Here is a 19067-nt window from a genome sequence, read left to right as displayed (position 1 = left end):
AGTAAACAAATATATAGTATATGTGTGGTATTAGAATTTCAAGGGAGTACAATTAGGGAAAAATATCTAAAAAGGCTCTTTAGCGAGGTGAGAAGGAAAAATTTGAGAAACAATGCTGTATAGATTCTTTTGCTAAGTCAAGAAAATCTAAATTAATTCCAATATAATAATTCAAAATACCTGCATGAAACAGAAAAGCGTGGTAATTATATTTTTAACCAATATACTTGTGAATGGCTCCAATTCTTTGACCTTTGTTTTTCTCAGAAGTTACTAGAATTGTTCAAGTGTAAAGAAAATTCTAGGATTAACTGGGAAAAAAAGGACTATGAATCATTAAGTTTACAACACACAGAATACAAACCAAGAAAGTAAATTTATTTAAATTACTAAAATAAGCTTCTAAAGTCATTTACAGATCACCTGCTACAATTATTTTTCCTGAAAGATATAAGTAACATTTATTTCTTTAAAATTATTTTGGTCAGTGAAACATTTAATAAAAACATTTGTTTCTCCATATAATATATGTGTATAAAATAAGCTTTTTCAAAAACTCTTGTTTTAGAATCATCTATAAATCAGATGGCCTGACTCCTGATAGTCAGGAGCAAGTTTCAATAAAGGGTATACATTTATGAATACTGGTTGTCCTAGTTGGAAGAAACCAGACCACACTCCACACTATCAGGCATGGGATCCTCAAAAGGTAAATGATAAAGCCAATGACTGCCTCTAGTATTCTAAAACCAGTATTTTCACTTGAAGGTTTGTAGACAATAAAAACAAAACAAAACAAGGTGGATCTGGAATCTTAAGATATTAAGAAAAACCAAGCAATCAATAAATGAGAAAGCTTAGTTACAGAAGCAAGGTGACACTTGAAATGCAACAGTAGTACAGGAATGCACAATAGTACATTTCAACATTCTTCACATATGGTAAAGTTCACTTTCTTTTTGGCTTGAGACACTCTTAATAAGATTTATCATGTGCACAGTAAATCTTTACATTTGTCATAAGAGCATCATTAAAGGACCTTAAAACTGCACGTAGAAAATCAAATCCTTCTTTGACAGTCCAGGAAAGCTGGTTAACCAATGGTTTACCAATTCTGGCAACTATATTTCTGAATTTAAAACGAAGGCTTTAGGATATGTCCAAAATAAAATGCTCTGAATTGACCACACCCTTCAGAGTCAAATGAACAAATATGTTAAACCTTATAATATACATGCTTCAAAATCCTTGGGAGGACCAAAAATTTCTTAAAGGAAAACAAGGACATGTGAAAAACAAATCCCAATAGAATTCACTGAGAATAGAGTTCATATGGCTATGCTCGAGTGACCTAAGTCTCAGTGGCTTATTTTAAATTTCATCTTGAAGACTTCTTCCCCCTTTCCTCCTCATTCCACAACTTCTCTTTTCCCTTGACTCCTTCTCCAGACCTCCAAAAACAAAGAAAAAAAATCCAAACACACACTCAGATGACCTTTCATTACTCTTGTTCCTTACCTTCTTGTAAGGGGAAGGTAAGGAATCCGCACCTAAATGATGTAAAAGAAAACAAAATGGGAAAACCCATGGCTGTATTTAGAAAGCTGTCTTACTAATAGCAAACTCTGTGAAAAATCTAACTTAAAAAATTGAGAGGATTCATAGGAAGGAGCCCAATACCCCCCAATCCTGGTCTGGTCATACCATAGCAATAATGACTCAAACCCCGAATATAAACAGATCCTCTATGGGACTGCATATGATTTACAGTCCTCAGAGACCATTAACACAGATCTCAGTGGAAACAGGGAAATGATTCTCTCAAGTAACAGATAATTAGGTTGAATAAATGATTTAGATATTCCATGTTTACATAAGAACTTCCTTTAAAAAAACAAACAGTTCTTTCAAAAAGAGCCCTGAATCCTATCTCTGGTTAGAAAGTCTGAAAAATTTTTAGAACTTGAGACATGATTTTTGTCCTTGTCACTCTTTATAAGCAGATGCCACTTTTCAGGGCATTTTCAGGCTGGACAGGCAGGACCAAGTGAGAAATACGGCTCCAGAGTCCACTTAATTTGTCTGGATCCATATGTTTGTAGGAGTTGGGTGTGTCAGAGTTGGTGAACTTGACTTTGAGAAAATCTCTCACTTTTTCCTCAATTTCCTTTAGGCCTAGACTGGTTCCCAGTGTGTCTTCCTCCAACAAGACAGTCAGGACTAAGGCTACATCTTTGAAGGCTGCATTTTCATGGTCACAATATTTATAGAAGATCAAAGTAGAGCCTGCAGGCAGTGACTCAAAGCGGTGTACCACAGCTGCATTCTGGCCATTCTTGAAGCCATTGCTCAGTTCCCAATCTACCTCTTGTTTGACAATATCACTGTCTTGAGTAGCTTTGCCCGCCCCATCAATCCGGATGGCACGGACACTACGGAAAGAAGAGTAGGCATCCGCAATTTGTTCGCTCAGACACCTAAGTGCTTCTTCAGCATCTCGAGCAGCAGTGAGCAGCAAGATGGCAGGCTGAGGCCGAGGTTGGGAGCTATTAAGATGTTTTTCAAGGAATGTAAGGCTCCTTCTCCACAGTTTCTCATCTTGACCTTGATACTTATTCATAAGTTGTCTCATCTGGTTCTGGAATTCTTGAACAGCAGTGGTTTCTACCTCAGGAGTAGGAGTGAACAAAAAACTCCCAAGAACAAAAGCAGCTATCAGAACAGCTAGCCACCACCACTTTATCTTGATAAAAGATGCACTTTTGGGTTGTCCAGTCACTTCTGCTCAGGAAAAAAAAAAAAAAATAAAACCAAACAAACAGATTCAAATACTATTTTCGTAGATTCAAGAACAAGTGATTTTTAAAATCAGTATCAATCTTCAGAAATATTAGATAAGAGAGGAAGGAATTTAAAGAGTGGAGCTGGTAATTTACTATCTTAAAGAAATGTTCTTCACATGTATTTAAGAAAATTTCACATCCATAGGTTTTAGGTGTATGTGTTTCTTCAATGTCAAGATGATAAAAAGCCTTAGAGGAAAAAGTAAAATTTAAATATATGAAATGTCAAAGCAAGTCAGAAATAATATATAATCTATAAAGCAAAACTATTATTACCACTGCTAGTATCTGGGAGGTAAACAATAAAAAGGTCAATAGATAAAATATTTATTTTTTATTTTATTTATTTATTCATGAGAGGCACAGAGAGAGAGAGAAAGAGAGAGAGAGAGAAACAGGCAGAGACACGGGCAGAGGGAGAAGCAGGATCCATGCAGGGAGCCCGACGCAGGACTCGCTCTTGGGTCTCCAGGATCAGGCCTGGGCCGAGGGCGGCACTAAACCGCTGGGCCACCACGGCTGCCCAATAAAATATTTTTTAATTTAGACATTCAGAATTCATACAGCTTATTATCCAAGGTGGAGTGTTTCTGAAGTATACAGAGGGATTAAAAAAGGATGCACTCTAAGTGAACATCTTCCATATATTGTAATAGCTAGCTGTCCCTTAAGTTGCACTGATGTCCATTCTTCTGTGGAATGCAAGCTAACACTAGTAAAATCAAGCTCGCAACTCATCTCTAATTATTGGCAATAATGGTATCAATTTACATTTATCTAGTGCTTTTCAGTTTATAAGCACTTTCTCATGTACCACTTCATTTAGTAGGACAGCAACAATAATACTTTTATACTTTCTATTTTATTTGTACTATGGACCTTTTTAAAAAAAAAAAGATTTAGAATTTTTTTTTATTTTTTAAAATATTTTATTCATGAGAGACACACAGAGAGAGAGAGAGAGAGGCAGAGACACAGGCAGAGGGAGAAGCAGGCTCCATGCAGGGAGCTTGACATGGGACTGGATCCCAGGTCTCCAGGATCACGCCCCGGGCCGAAGGTGGCGCTAAACCGCTGAGCCACCGGGGCTGCCCTGTACTATGGACCTTTTAGAGGAATAGTTCTCAAAGTGTGATTGGTGGGTGCCTCAAGATCCTTCCAAGAAGGTCCTTGAAGTTAAAACTATTCTCATAACACTAAGATTTACTGACTTTTCCTATCATTTTCATTGAGTTGGATTGATGGTGCAAAGCCATGGTGGGAAAAGCAACTGATGCCTTAGAATCACAGGACAGTGCTAATGTAGTCTTTGTATTCACAGCCAAGAAGAATTTAAAGTTATCAGTGAAACTGCTTCATCAAGCAGTTAAAATTATTCATCTTATTAAAATTCAACCCTTGAGTACAAATCTCAAATGGAATATATGAAGAACTGGGAAATATACATAAAGCACTTCTGAAGCCTAGCAGAGTACAGTAGTTTTCTCAAGGAAAAGAATTTTGTGCAACTGAGTCAAGCTGAACTAGTACTTTTAACAAGTGACAAACTATGGTTAATCAGACTTGAGTATTTGGCAGACATTTTCTTGAAAATGAACAAAATGAGTGTCTGTTGTTTCTAGGAAAACTGACAATATTTTTTGTCAATTATGAAATTTATAATTTTTTAAAAAACTTTAAAAAAAGATTTTATTTATTTATTCATGAGAGACACAGAGAGAGAGAGGCAGAGACACAGGCAGAGGGAGAAGCAGACTCCATGCCGGGAGCCCGATGCGGTACTCGATCCTGGGACCCCGGGATCACGACCTGAGCCAAAGGCACATTCAACCACTGAGCCACCCAGGTGCCCCTAAAATTCACAGTTTAAAGTAAAAATTAGGATTATGGAAATATTGTATCCGCCATTATAAGCTTGACAGCTCCCAAATCCTTAAAGACGTTTTGTTTTGAGATTGGTGGTGATATCAACAAATGTGATCTTTTATACTATATTACAAATGTGTAAACATTTGGAAGATCTACATAATTTAGTGAACCGGTATTTTCCAAATGAGCAGTGCATGATATTCCATTCAAAGTACAAGAAAGACCACTGAATTTTAATGTAACAAAACACAAAAAGTTCATTAATATAGTTTCAGATCTTACATTTTAAGTAACTTGTTGAATTTTGGACAGTATCAAAAGAGAATATCCAAAATTATCTTTAGACTGTTAAAAACTACATTATCTGTATAAAGCTAGAGTTTTACATATACCACAACCAAAACTATATACTGTAAAAGGATGAATACAGAAGCAGATATGAGAATCCAGCTCTGTTTTATTAAGCTAGACATTAAAGAGATTAGAAAATACAAGCAATTTATCACTATTCTTACTAAATTATTTAAAAGTAAATAGGTATTTTTACAATTTTTCAACTTTAATTTCTAGGTAAATATGGATAGGTATAGCCCATATTTTTTTTTTTTTTAAAAGCTCTTTAAGGTACTTACTAATTTTGCTAGTAGAAAGTGGTTTTGAGACCAAAGTGAGATTGACTGTGGTGTTATTTTCTTCTTATTCACTCAGGATAATATATAGGCTTAGAGAATTACAGAAACTTGCTGCAAGGCTCTAACAGGAGGTTATGTTAAGTGGTCCAATCTAATCCAAATACAGGTCTGCGGACTCTCAAACCCATGGTAATCCTATTACATCATGTTATGTGCCATCTTTCTTTTGACTCAGCAAGGTTCGCCTGGTTATTAGTATTAGTAGTTCTGCTTATTAACTTACTTTTGGATTTACGGATAAATAAGTGAAGGGGAAAACCGATATTGTTTCATATAGTTTGTCCTTAAAGAATTTCAATGCTAGTAAAATATGTACTTTTTCCTCTTAAGTGCTTACAATACAATTCTTCAGATAGCACTATTTTTGTTTGTTTGTTTTTTTGCTGTCAAAAAAATTAAAACAATTAAGAATGACCAATTTTAAAAACTCACTTAATAAAAACTGAACAAACTTACGTTGGCTGGAGGTTGACGGAGACCTGTTTCCAAGCTCTGATTTCTGAATGCTGTCATCTAATGATAGGAGTAATAAATAGTATCAATTTCTGGTTCAGAATTTAAGTATTTCCAACAGAGGAAGAAAATACAAATTCCACCAAGAGAGTATAAGGCAGAAATTAGACAGAAACAGAAGAAAAAGCAGATCTAAGTGCCCATTAGACTGACAGCTCCTTGAGACTCAAGAGTTATTTCTGTCATAATTATTCACAGCATGCCATGGTGTCAAGAGTATAAAGGATACTCTTCATACATTTGTTTTATGAAAAAGCCTTAAAGTATTTGACTCAAATTATTTAATGGAAGTAGTGAAACTTATGGCACAAAGTTGAGACCAAAGAAAAGAAGTACAACTAAAAGAAAATAAAACATGTTATACCATCTGAAAAACTGCCATGTTTTGGACTCTTGCCTGGTGATGATGCTGCAAGAGGGGAAAAAAGGACAAAATATGGATTATGAGTTACCTGGATAAGTGGTTTTAAGGTAAATGCAATCTTAATCCTCACTATTCTCTACCTCAGACTGACTCAAACATTTACTCTGGTGCCTCTGATCATTTCAAATATCAGTAATATTTTAAAAATTATATTAAAAACTTTCACCATTTCAACAATCTGTTTTATTTAGGTTTGTGGTTAAACAACAGATTTCAAAAATAATTTTCTCATGACTCCATCAAATCTCCACTTCTATCATTGTTTTTAGCAAACAAAAACTATCCTCTTTCCTTTTCTCTTCCATCCTTCTTGACATGAGCATAGATTTTAACATAAAAGAGAGAAGTAATAGAAAGACATGGTTTTGGAAGGTGGAGAGGCTAAGTTACTGACTCATATGACCTATATTTAACAATACTGCCATCTATCATTTGCCTGGAGTTTTATAACTTACGTATATATAAATGACCTTCCTGCTGTTTACCAAGAGCTTTCATTTGAGAAATACTGGACTAAACTGGAGGTATAAAATTAGCACTGCTAAAATATAGAAATAGCCTTATTCTTGGTCATATGACAAAAAAACTTCAAATGAAACAAAAATGACATCAACCTTCACTCTAAAGGCATACTGTTTTACAATTACTTGTTTAGCCTAGGAAATTACATCATTTAGAAATTTCTAAGTTAAAAAAAAAAAAAAAAAAAAAAAAGGAACTTTTAAGTTAGGCCACCAAAGCTAACAACTCTAGTACTAAAACAAACAAATTCCATCAAGTGATGTTTTATCGTGAATACCTTACTCTATGGTTGCAAAGATCAAATGAAATAATATATATTATTATAATATAATAACATATAACTATAATAATATAAAATGATAATATTGCAATATATATTATTATACAGAAAGATCAAATGAGATAATTTTATGTAACACCTAACTACAACAGAACTATAATATATAGTATATTTATAATATTAGTTATATAATTATATAGCAAATATAATATTTACATAACCCAGAGGACAGTTTAAATTTTAAAGTTTAAAAAATTAAGAAAATAATCCCATTTACAGTAGTATCAAAAAGAATAAAATACTTAGTAATAAACTTAACCAAGGAGGTGAAAGACTTGTACACTGAAAACTATAAAACACTAAAAAAATTAAAGCTGACATAACTAAATGGAAAGATACTCATGTTCACAGATTGGAGAATTAATATTCTTTTTTTTTTTTTTTTTGAGAATTAATATTCTTATAATGCCTATTGTACCCAAAGCAATCTAAAGATTCAATACAATATCGATGAAAATTCCAATGGTATTTTTTACAGAAATAGAAAACAATCTTAAAATTCGTAGGAAACACAAAAGACTCCAAATAGTCAAAGAAATTTTGAATAAGAAGAACAGAGATGGGGGGCATTACACTTTGACTTCAAAATACATTATAAAACTAGATTAATCAAAACAGTATCGTACTGGCATAAAAACAGACAGAGACCAACAGAAGAGAACAGAGTCCAGAAATAAATCCATGCAGATATGGTCAACTGATCTTCGACAAGGGTACCAAGAATAAACAATGGGGAAAGAACAGTCTCTTGAATTAATGCTGCTGGGAAAACTGGATATTCACAAGCAAAAGAATGAAACTGGACTCATATCATACACAAAAAGTCAACTCAAAATAGATTTAAGACTTAAACACACACACACACACACACACACACACACACACACACACACACACACACAAAGACTTAAACACAAGAACCAAAACTATGGGGGGTTGCCTGGGCAACTCAGTTGAAGGAGCATGTGACAATTGATCTTGGGATCATGAGTTCAAGACCCATACTCGGTGTGGAGATTGCTTAAATAAATAAAACTTAAAAAACAACAATAACAACAACAAAAAACAAAACCATAAAACTCTCAGAAAAAAACAGAGAAAAGGCTTCCTGACACTGGCCTTGGCAATGATTTCCTATATATGATACCAAAAACACAGGCAACAAAAGCAAAAACAGACCATGGGATTATAGCACACTTAAAAAATTGTTGAGCTAAATTAAAATCACACCTCACACCTGTTAGGATGGCTATTATCCAAAAAGCAAGAGGAAGGTATGTACAGAGGATGTGGAGAAAGGGAGCCCTTGTATACTGTAGGTAAGAATATAATTGTTACAGCCACTAAGGAAAAGTATATGAAAGCTCCTCAGAAACTGAAGAATGAAACTACCATATGATACAGCAATCCTACTTTTGAATATATAGCCAAAGGAAATGAAATCAGGATCTTGAAGAGATATCTGTATGCCCATGCTCACTGCAGTAATATTCACAATAGCCAAGACATGGAAGCAACCCAAATGTTCCCTGATGGATGAATGGATAAAGAAAATGTGGTATATACAGTTAATCCTTGAACAATATAGGTTTGAACTGTGCAGGTCCACTTATATATGGATTTTTAAAAATAAATACATTGGCAAATTTTTTTGAAGATTTGCAACAATTTGAAAAAACTCAAAAGTTGAATTACATAGCCTAGAAATATTTTAAGCCATTAAGAAAAAGCTAGGTATTTCATGAATGCATACAATATATGTAGATACTATTTTATCATTTGCTACCATAAAATACACACAAATTACAGAAAGTTAAAATTTATCAGAATTTACACACACCGATTGTATATGGTGCCATTCACAGCTGAAAGAAATGTAAACAAACATAAAGATGTGGTATTAAATAATAATTGCATAAAATTAATGGTACTGTATACTTTAATAAGGCCATAGTTTTTACAGAAAAAGCCATCAAACCTCAAACAATAAATTCCTGCTGGAGAAAACGGTGTCCAGATACATATGACCTCACAGGATTTACAACAGAGCCAATCAAGGAAATCATGAGAGAGCATGAATATGGCAAACCAGGGAGGGGGTGAGGGGTTTCAAGATATGGATCTTAGATTCAAATATGCTACAAAGCTATAGTAACCAAAACAGTATGGAACTGACACAAAAACAGACATATAGATCAATGGAACAGAATAAAGAGCTCAGAAATAAACTCATGATTATATAGTCAATCTTTGACAAAGGCAAGAACATGCAATGGGAAGAAGACAGTCTCTTCAACAAATAATGCTGGGAAAACCGGACAGCTCATGTCAAAGAATCAAACTGTACCACATTCTTACACCATACACAAAAATAAACTCAAAATCAATTAAGGACTTAAATGTAAGAGCTGAAACCATAAAATCCTAAAAAAGAGCACAAGTGGTAATGTCTCTGACATCAGCTGTAGCAACATTTTTTTTAGATCTGTTTATTGAGGCAAGGGAAACAAAAGCAAAAATAAATTATTGGGACTCCATCAAAATGAAAAGCTTTGGCACAGCAAAGGAAATAATCAAGAAAACTAAAAGACAACCTACAAAATAGAAAATATTTGCAGATGACATATTTGATAAAGGATTAATATCTAAAATATAGAAAGAACTTCTACAACTCAACACACACAAAAACAAATCATACAATTAAAAATCGGCAGAAGACATGAACCAGGTATTTCTACAAAGAAGACATACAGAGATGCAAACAGACACAAGAAAAGATGCTCAATATCACTCATCATTGGGAAAATGCAAATTAAAACCATAATGAGATATTACCTCATATCTGTCAGAATTTTGAAAATCAACAATAAAGAAACAATTATTGGCATAGATATAGAGAAAAATAATCTTGTTGTATGGTAGGAAACATTTGGTAGGAAACATGCAAACTGGTCCAGCCACTGTGGAAAACAATATGGAGGTTCCTCCAAAAATTAAAAATAGAACCACCCCATGATCTAGTAATTCCACTACTGGGCATTTACCCAAAGAATATGAAAATACAAATTTGAAAAGATACATGCACCCCTATATTCACTGCAGGATTATTTACAATAGGCAAGTTATAGAAGTAGTCTGTGTCCATTGATAGATGAATGGATAAAGAAGATGTGGTGTCTGTGTGTGTGTGTATAAAAACGAATGAAATCTTGCCATGTGCACAACATGGATGAATCTAGAGGGTATAATGCTAAGTGAAATAAATCAGAGAAAGACCACTACCATATAACTTCACTCATATGTGGAACTTTTTTTTTTAAAGATTTTATTTATTTATTCATGAGAGACACACACAGAGAGAGAGACAGAGACAAAGGCAGAGGGAAAAGCAGGCTCCATGCAGCAAGCCCGACGTGGGACTTGACCCCGGTTCTCCAGATCATGCCCTGGGCTGAAGGTGGTGTTAAACTGCTGAGCCACCGGGGTTGCCCTCATATGTGGAATTTAACAAAGAAAGCAAACAAAAGAAAAAGGACAAAAAACAGACTCTTAAATATAGAGAACAAACTGATGGTTACCAGAGGGGAGATGGGTAGGAGGATGGGTGAAACAGGTGAAGGGGATTAAGAGTATTACTTACCTTGATAAGCTCTGAGTAACTGCTGAGTCACACTATACTGTACATGTGAAACTAATATAACACTGTATGCTAATTATACTGGAATTAAAAAAAATGATATGGATCTAAGAGAAACTCAAGAGCAAATAGACACACCAGAGGAATAAAGAGAAGATGACTTGATAGAGATGAGTGCTCCTGAACTGAGGAAGAAGACCTAGAAGAAGCAGTGCCAGAAAAAAAAGAGTGACATTAGATAATCTGGCAGAAGGACTCCAATTATTTAAGACTCCCTTCAACTTCTTTTACAACATGGACCCTTTCATGACAGAGGCACTGAAACTAAAGGAAATGGTGGAAGACAGTTGGTACCATATAGACACATTTTTCAGAGACATGAGAAGGTAAAAAAAGTCAGACAGAAATCACATATTTTGGAACGTGCCTCCCCTTCCACATTTTCCATCTTTTCAGCCTCTGCCACCCTTAAGACAGCAAGACCAACCCATCCTCTTCTTCCTCAGCCTACTCAATACAAAGAAGACAAAGTTGAAGACCTTTATGACGATGCACTCCCACTTAATAAACAGTAAATAACCATCATGCTGTACAGTTAATGAACTATCTGTTGTATTAGTGTGAAAAATCTAATACTTGTATGGCAAGAATTGTAGGAGATGTTTTTGTGTTATCTTCTCTTCCAAGTATTCATTGTGTGCAAGACTTACATATAGAAGAGGATAGCCTATCCTTATATAGGCATATGAGTGATATTTAATATAAAATTAATAATGTCAGTTTTCTTACTGTTTCATTACTTTGCTTTTAAGGAAATAGGATACTGTATACCTTTCTCTTTAGTAACCAGAGAAACTGTCTATCAGCCTATCATTACAGGTAAATGTTTTTTAAAAAGAAACAACATTCCCAATACTGTGTCATGAATATGACTATAATACTGTATGCTTTGGAAGCTTTATAATGATCCATTTATTAGTGTATAGGTTAGGCTACTATGAAGCGATCAAATCAACTATCCTAGGCTACCATAAAACATGCTGCTTCTTCATTATCAATTCATGAATCATTATACCTGTAAATAAATAAATACTCCTTTTTCACATTATCAAGTTAATTATCAATTAACACTTTAATGTCAAGTGTTAATAATACATATAAAATCTACAATGTTTTGCATCATATAAGACAATAGAGTTGTAGGTCCTGACAGACAACTCATTTTGTGCAGAATCTAAAATAGTCAATTCATAGAAGCAGAGAGTAGAATGGTGGTTGAGGGAGAAGGGGAAAATGAGGAGGTATTAAAGGGTACAAAGTTTCAGTTATACAAGATGAAAAAGTCCTAGAAATCTACTATAAACTATAGGACCTATAGCTAACAACACTTTACTGTGTATTTACAAATACAGAACTTATGTTAAGTGCTCTTATCATACACACACACACACACACACACACTCAATCAATCAATCAATAAATGGGTGGGAGGAAACTTTTGGAGGTGATACGTTTATGCCATTGATTGTGTTATGGTTTTTAAGATGCATACTGATCTCCAAAAACATCGAGTTGTATACTTTAAATGTATGCCAATCATACCTCAATAAAAGGACTAAAAAAGTTACTATATGAACATGGCAAGTAGAGGAACCTACAGTGAAAGACCATATGAAAAATTATCTTAGAAAAAAAATCCATCAAGATAATGCTTATCTTGAATAGCTTACTCCTTGTTGCAAAGATCAAATGAGATAATATATGAAAATTCTGGTAAGTGTTCTTCTATGATGATTTTAATGATGAATAATAGCTCAATAAGTTATTATATAACATGTAATTTAAAATTCACAGAATACAAACAAACTTAACAGGCTATAAATTGCTCAGGTGAGCATTCTCTAAGAGATAATTTCTATCCCTCTTATTAAAAATATTATTAGAAATAGTGACAAATTCCTTAAACAACACACACACACACACCACTTTTTAAAAGATAAAGCTCGAGGTTTTCTAGTCTGAAGAGTAACGGTAACAATTACTCTGTAAAAGTCAAGAGCGGATGGCATGAATCTTTCATAGTTGTTATCATTGATCATTACACAAAATATTGTGAACAATAATTAATACCAATGGTTATTCATTTGTTATTTAGACTTTAAAAACTGTGTTCAAATATATAATAAGCTAATTAGAATAACCTAAGTATAGGCAACTACCATCCCTACTTTAAAGGTAAGAAAATTGATGTTCACAAAGGTTAAGTGGCTTTACCAAGATTACTCAATTAGTAAGTAGAAGAGTTGGGACTGAAGTTCCTAACTCCAAACTCTTTTTCATGTCTCTGCACTACTGTTAGAGACAGGTTCCAAAACATGTATATTGAAGCATTGACTCAGAAGTCTGACCTCTCCACAGAAACTCTTCCCTATACTCATTGTTTCATCACCTGGAAAATAGGAAAAATAGACAGTTGTACCATCTTCCCCAAAAGGTTAGGACACAGGCAGAAACCCAAACTGGAATCTGTCTACCCGGGAACTGGTGCTAACATTGGGTGACAATAAGGACCTAAAATCCCAGATTTTTTTTTAAATTCCAGATTCTTGAACACTTAAATCTAAAACTGAATTTTTTCTCACCAAAGCAAACAGAAATGTAACTTTAACGAACTATGAAATTCAGAATGCCAAGCAAACAATTTTTTAGATGATTTTGGATTGAAAAGGAATCTAGGAGCACTGGGTGGCTCAGTGGTTGAGCCTTTGATCCCAGGGTCATGGGATCAAGTCCCACATCCGGCTCCTCAAAGGGAGCCTGCTTCTCCCTCGGCCTATGTCTCTGTCTCTCTGCCTCTCATGAATAAAATCAGAAAAGGAAGAAAAAGAAAGAAAGAAAGAAAAGAAAGAAAGAAGAAAGAAAGAAAGAAGAAAGAAAGAAAGAAAGAAAGAAAGAAAGAAAAGAAAAGAAAAGAAAAGAAAAGAAAAGAAAAGAAAAGAAAAAAGACATCTATAAGGCTGTATGACAACACTGCAGTCTTCCACTTTTATTGAAAATATTTTTTCACTGTTTTTATCTTTTTAAAAGATTTATTTATTTATTTATTCATGATAGATATAGACAGAGAAAGAGAGAGGCAGAGACACAGGAGGAGGGAGAAGCAGGCTCCATGCCGGGAGCCTGACGTGGGACTCGATCCCGGGACTCCAAGATCATGTCCTGGGCCGAAGGTGGTGCTAAACTGCTGATCTACCCAGGGATCCCCTCACTGTTTTTATCTTAGTCCTCATGTGGTTAAAGGTCTAATAAATTCTGTTATCTGCACCTTACTGTGCAAATTTCTGGTATGTAATTTCTATATAACTCTCAAAGTTCTCTCTATATGGTAGATGGCTATTAATCAATATACAGTTATTTAAGTCTTACTAAGTGCACTAAGACAAAATAGGGATGCAAACAGATATAGTACTAAGACTTAGCTATCAATTTATCTATTTCTACATTCCAATCAGATCTTTAATATAATTATTTTCCCTTCGCTTTGCATTTGCAGTGTCTTATCAGATGAAGTAAAAATGGTATAAACATTTTTTGGTAACAATGTATACTATACTTCACTTATCTGGAAGAAATTTATCTGTTATTAATTACCCAGAATATATAGTTAAGAACTAAGAAATAAAAAGTCTCTGAGCTTTTCATAGTGTATATACTTAAACTCATCCATTTTTGCTTCTGAGAGTATATTTCTCAGATCTACAAAGTAAGTTTTAATTTTTTTTTTTTTTTTTTGAGAAATGGAGGGAGGGAGAGAACAGTGCAGAGGTAGGGGGCAGAGAGATATAAAATCTTAAGCAGGTTCCACACCCAGCCCAGAGCCTGACTTGGGGCTCAATCTTACAACCCTGAGATCATGACCTGAGTCAAAGTCAAGAGTCAGACACTTAATCAACTGAGCCACCCAGCTGGCTTTAATTTTTGATACTTTTTATAAATATAATCCTAGTAAGCTAAATAATTAATATTTGCCTTCCTAATTACAATAGGTTAGAAAGAGCAAAGTGTAAGAAGAAATGGTTTTCTGATAGCAAGGTACATACAACCATTAAGAATGACAGCCAACAATGAGAGACACCTAACTCTGGGAAACGAACAAGGGGTAGTGGAAAGGGAGGTGGGCGGGGGTTGGGGTGACTGGGTGATGGGCACTGAGGGGAGCACTTGATGGGATGAGCACTGGGTGTTATGCTTATGTTGGCAAATTGAACAATAAATAAATAAATAAATAAATAAATAAATAAATAAATAAATAAGAATGACAGCCAACAATAAAGCGACAGAATGTTATTTCAGTTTTAGACAGCTGAAGAACTCACATGTGGGAAAAAACTTCACTGGTGGAAAAGAATGAATTGTGACCATCACTACTTTGCTGATGGAAAAATAAAGCTATAGAGATTTGTTTACCACAAAGTAATCTTGTCCTATTACAGTCTGTCATTTCCCACCCACCCCTTTTTTTTGTTAAGGTTTTATTTTTAAGTAATCTCTACATCCAACATGGAGTTTGAACTCACAACCCTGAGATCGAGTCACATGCTCTACTGACTGAGCCAGCCAGGTATCCCCCTACAGTTAGTCACTTCTTGAGCAAGAGATATGTGATTGGGATTTTTATATTATCTAAAAGGGAATACCTAATGATCTTGATATTTATTGTGATTAGATGAGTAAAGAAGGGATAAAGGTTAAGGGTGACTTAGTTTTTTTTTTAAACAGAGTCAAAATTTATTGTGGACACAGCTACAGAAATTATGATAGATACTGAATTCAAAGCATGATTACTTCACCACATCTATCTATGATATTTCTTAAATTCTGTGACATTTAATCCACCCTAAACATGAATATACTATTTGTAGATTTCATACTTTATTACTTAATATAGTGGGCAAGCAGATTTGCTCTAAGTGGGTAAACAAGTCTGCTACAAATAAAAAATAGGTACTGTCAATAGAGTAGAATTTCATGATTATGTATGGACTGGACTGCTGCTAGACAGAACTGACAACTTGTGAAGTCTATACCCATCATTCACTGGCGTTCTTTTCTTTCTTTTTTTAAAGATTTATTTATTTATGATAGAGAGAGAGGGGGGCGGGCAGACACAGGAGAGGGAGAAGCAGGCTCCATGCAGGGAGCCCGACGCGGGACTCGATCCCGGGACTCCAGGATCGCGCCCTGGGCCAAAGGCAGGCGCCAAACCGCTGAGCCACCCAGGGATCCCCATTCACTGGCTTTCTCACACCACTATTTACACTCTACAGTTAGACCATCTCCTGCTATTCCAAGCAGATGGAAATAAATAGTAATCATAGCTGTTCTTCATTAATGAAATCACAATCTAAATGCCTATCTCAAAAACTAAATATTTTTGTATGCTGAATAATAAAGAAAAACAGCAAATAAACTTTATATTACTTCAGTAACAGGTAGAGATTTATCAACTTACTTTGCGTCGTAGTTCTTATTCTTGTGGTTGGTTCAAACCATTCCTGAGTTTTTTTTGGATATGCTGAGCCTGAAGCCAATACATAGAACATATATATATATATTTTTAATCTATAAGTACATATATCATATATCATTTCACAAACCTTGAAAATATATACCATACAAATTTACAAGGTAATTCTATCAGAAAGGCAAAACAAAGTTGGGGAAAACAACAAAAACAATAGGTTCAGAAGTAAAAGATGATGTTAAAGGATCACACCAGTAAAGGATGAGCCACTACTTACAGCAAAACAGGGAGCAAATAAAAATACAATCATCTAATAGACAAAACTATGTACAAGTCCTTTGTTCTGGTCTGAGAATGACTGAGTTCAATAATACTTGAACTTAATTTCAATATTATTTAAGAAGAAAAAAAACAATCATTTATTCTTCCAAATAAGTTACTTTAGGTAAAAGTCCTAAACACATTTCCATATCACAGAATAACTACACGTTTGGTACCAATGTGTGGTAGGACTAAAAGGCAAAAAGGGCAAAATAAACTTAAATCCTATTCAAATCTAAATTTGACAAAGTCAAAATTGCTTGACTGATAAAAGAACAACCAATCACTTACTTAGCACAGAAGTTTGCTTATCAAAAGTTTTGAAGTTTCGACCTACAAGAAAAAAACAGAGATAGGCTCATACAATACTTGGAAATAAGAACAGTGATGATACTGCACAGACATTTTACTTGTATACTATGGATACTATAAACCAAAAAAATCTCCACAAAAATCAGACCTTTCTTTCAGCAGTCCCAAACATATGCATATTCATTTTTTTCTCTTTTCTAAACTTCAAAGTATCCATCCAAGTATTGGATAATAAGTCAATTTTAGGATCAATTCCATCAAAATAATAGTTGTATGTACTGAATGCTTACCAGGTATGACGTATAATTTTACTTAATTCTCACACTTTATGTGATTGATACCATTATTCCTATTTTATAAATAAGGACACTGAAATTGATCACTTGCCTAAGATTACATATCTAGAGGTAGTAGGGATAAGATATAAACTCAGGGTGTCATATATGTTAATATATACTATGTAAGCAATATTGCGGACATTTCAAAGTTGTTATGAAAGATGCTACTTTTTCTTTTGAAATGGTATCTAAGGACAACTGTAAAAGGATACAATGGGATGATTAGAAATGAATTTCAAACAATTATAGCAAAGTAAATCAAATATGCCCTAAATTTATTTTTACCCATCGGTACAAGTGTCACTGTAAATTTTCAATTTTTCTTCTGTATACAAATGCAATATATGCTTGTTGTAAAAGAAATACAACATTTGGGGCAGCCTGGGTGGCTCAGCGGTTTAGCACCGCCGTCAGCCCAGGGCGGGATCCTGGAGACCCGGGATCGAGTCCCACGTCGGGCTCCCTGCATGGAGCCTGCTTCTCCCTCTGCCTGTGTCTCTGCCTCTCTCTCTCTCTCTCTCTGTGTCTCATTAATAAATAAATAAAAATAAAAATCTTTAAAAAAAGAAAAGAAATTCAACATTCTAGAAATATATGACTTAAAAATTCATAAATATCTATTGAGTGCCTACTACATGCAGGAATACCATGGTAAATAAGACATAGGAATATTCTTTCAGATTTGTTCTCAGTCTCTATCAACAAAGTACTTTTTAAAAAAGTAGATACATGCTTCTTAAAATGTGTTTCTTTGTTTTTAAATAAGTACTTTTTTTAAAAAAAGATTTTATTTATTTGAGAGTGCATGTGTACCTGTGGCAGGGAAGGGCAGAAGGGGAAGGAGAGGGAAAAGAAAAGAACATCAAATAAACTCTGCTGAGTACAGAGCCCAACAGGGGTCTTGATCCCACAAACCTGAGATCATGACCTGAGCCAAAACCAAGATTAGACCCTTAACAGACTGAGCCACCCAGGTACCGCAAGAAATACTTTTTAAAAAAACACCTCTGACTTAGGGCTGTATCTTATAATCAAAGATATGTCATAGTTTAACTAGATGGTTTTTCTAGTGATACATAAAATAATGGCATCTTAGATTTGAGGACATATATCTTTTTTTTAATTTTAATTTATTTTTTATTGGTGTTCAATTTACCAACATACAGAATAACCCCCAGTGCCCGTCACCCATTCACTCCCACCCCCCTCCCTCCTCCCCTTCTACCACCCCTAGTTCGTTTCCCAGAGTTAGCAGTCTTTACGTTCTGTCTCCCTTTCTGATATTTCCCACACATTTCTTCTCCCTTCCCTTATATTCCCTTTCACTATTATTTATATTCTCCAAATGAATGAGAACATATAATGTTTGTCCTTCTCCGACTGACTTACTTCACTGAGCAAGAAGTTTATTTAGAAATTGGTTAATATCTTCTGGTGGATATTTAAGCATGGTGTACATCTATACTTATTGCATACCCTTTTACTTGTCTTTTTATATCCAGTGTAAATGTAAGTCCTTGCAGAGATCCTACAGTTGGAAGCACTGTTGCTTTCTCTGAACTAAACACACAATAAAACTTTATTGGTTGAAAATCACAGTGAAATTAATATTTTAAAGTATTTGTGGTGAATAATTTTCAAAAGGCATATCTGTATTACTAATCCGAATTTCTTCATGTGACTCATTCCAGTTTATTATTGTAACTTTGATATTTGGATATGCGTCTGAACG

At 34.4% G+C, this 19067-nt stretch overlaps 1 protein-coding gene across 3 annotated transcripts in view; it reads right to left on the bottom strand.

Annotated features, from left to right (window-relative positions):
• Positions 1–357: 357 nt before the first annotated feature.
• TOR1AIP1 (torsin 1A interacting protein 1) overlaps positions 358–19067 on the bottom strand; it is a 48111-nt gene continuing 29401 nt past the window's right edge. For all 3 annotated transcript variants that reach the window (XM_035719012.2, XM_025429933.3, XM_049112105.1), the window contains 5 exons: positions 16977–17018; positions 16353–16421; positions 6282–6326; positions 5861–5917; positions 358–2781 (listed from right to left, as the gene is read on the bottom strand). In XM_035719012.2, the coding sequence (XP_035574905.1) occupies positions 1994–2781; positions 5861–5917; positions 6282–6326; positions 16353–16421; positions 16977–17018 (1001 nt within the window). In that variant the 3' untranslated portion in view covers positions 358–1993. The remainder of the gene's footprint in view (positions 2782–5860; positions 5918–6281; positions 6327–16352; positions 16422–16976; positions 17019–19067) is intronic.

The sequence above is a fragment of the Canis lupus genome, chromosome 7 (assembly GCF_003254725.2).
Source record: "Canis lupus dingo isolate Sandy chromosome 7, ASM325472v2, whole genome shotgun sequence".
NCBI lineage: Eukaryota > Metazoa > Chordata > Mammalia > Carnivora > Canidae > Canis > Canis lupus.
The sequence above is the reverse complement of the archived record's forward strand: the minus strand, read 5'-3'. Positions and strand labels throughout refer to the sequence as shown.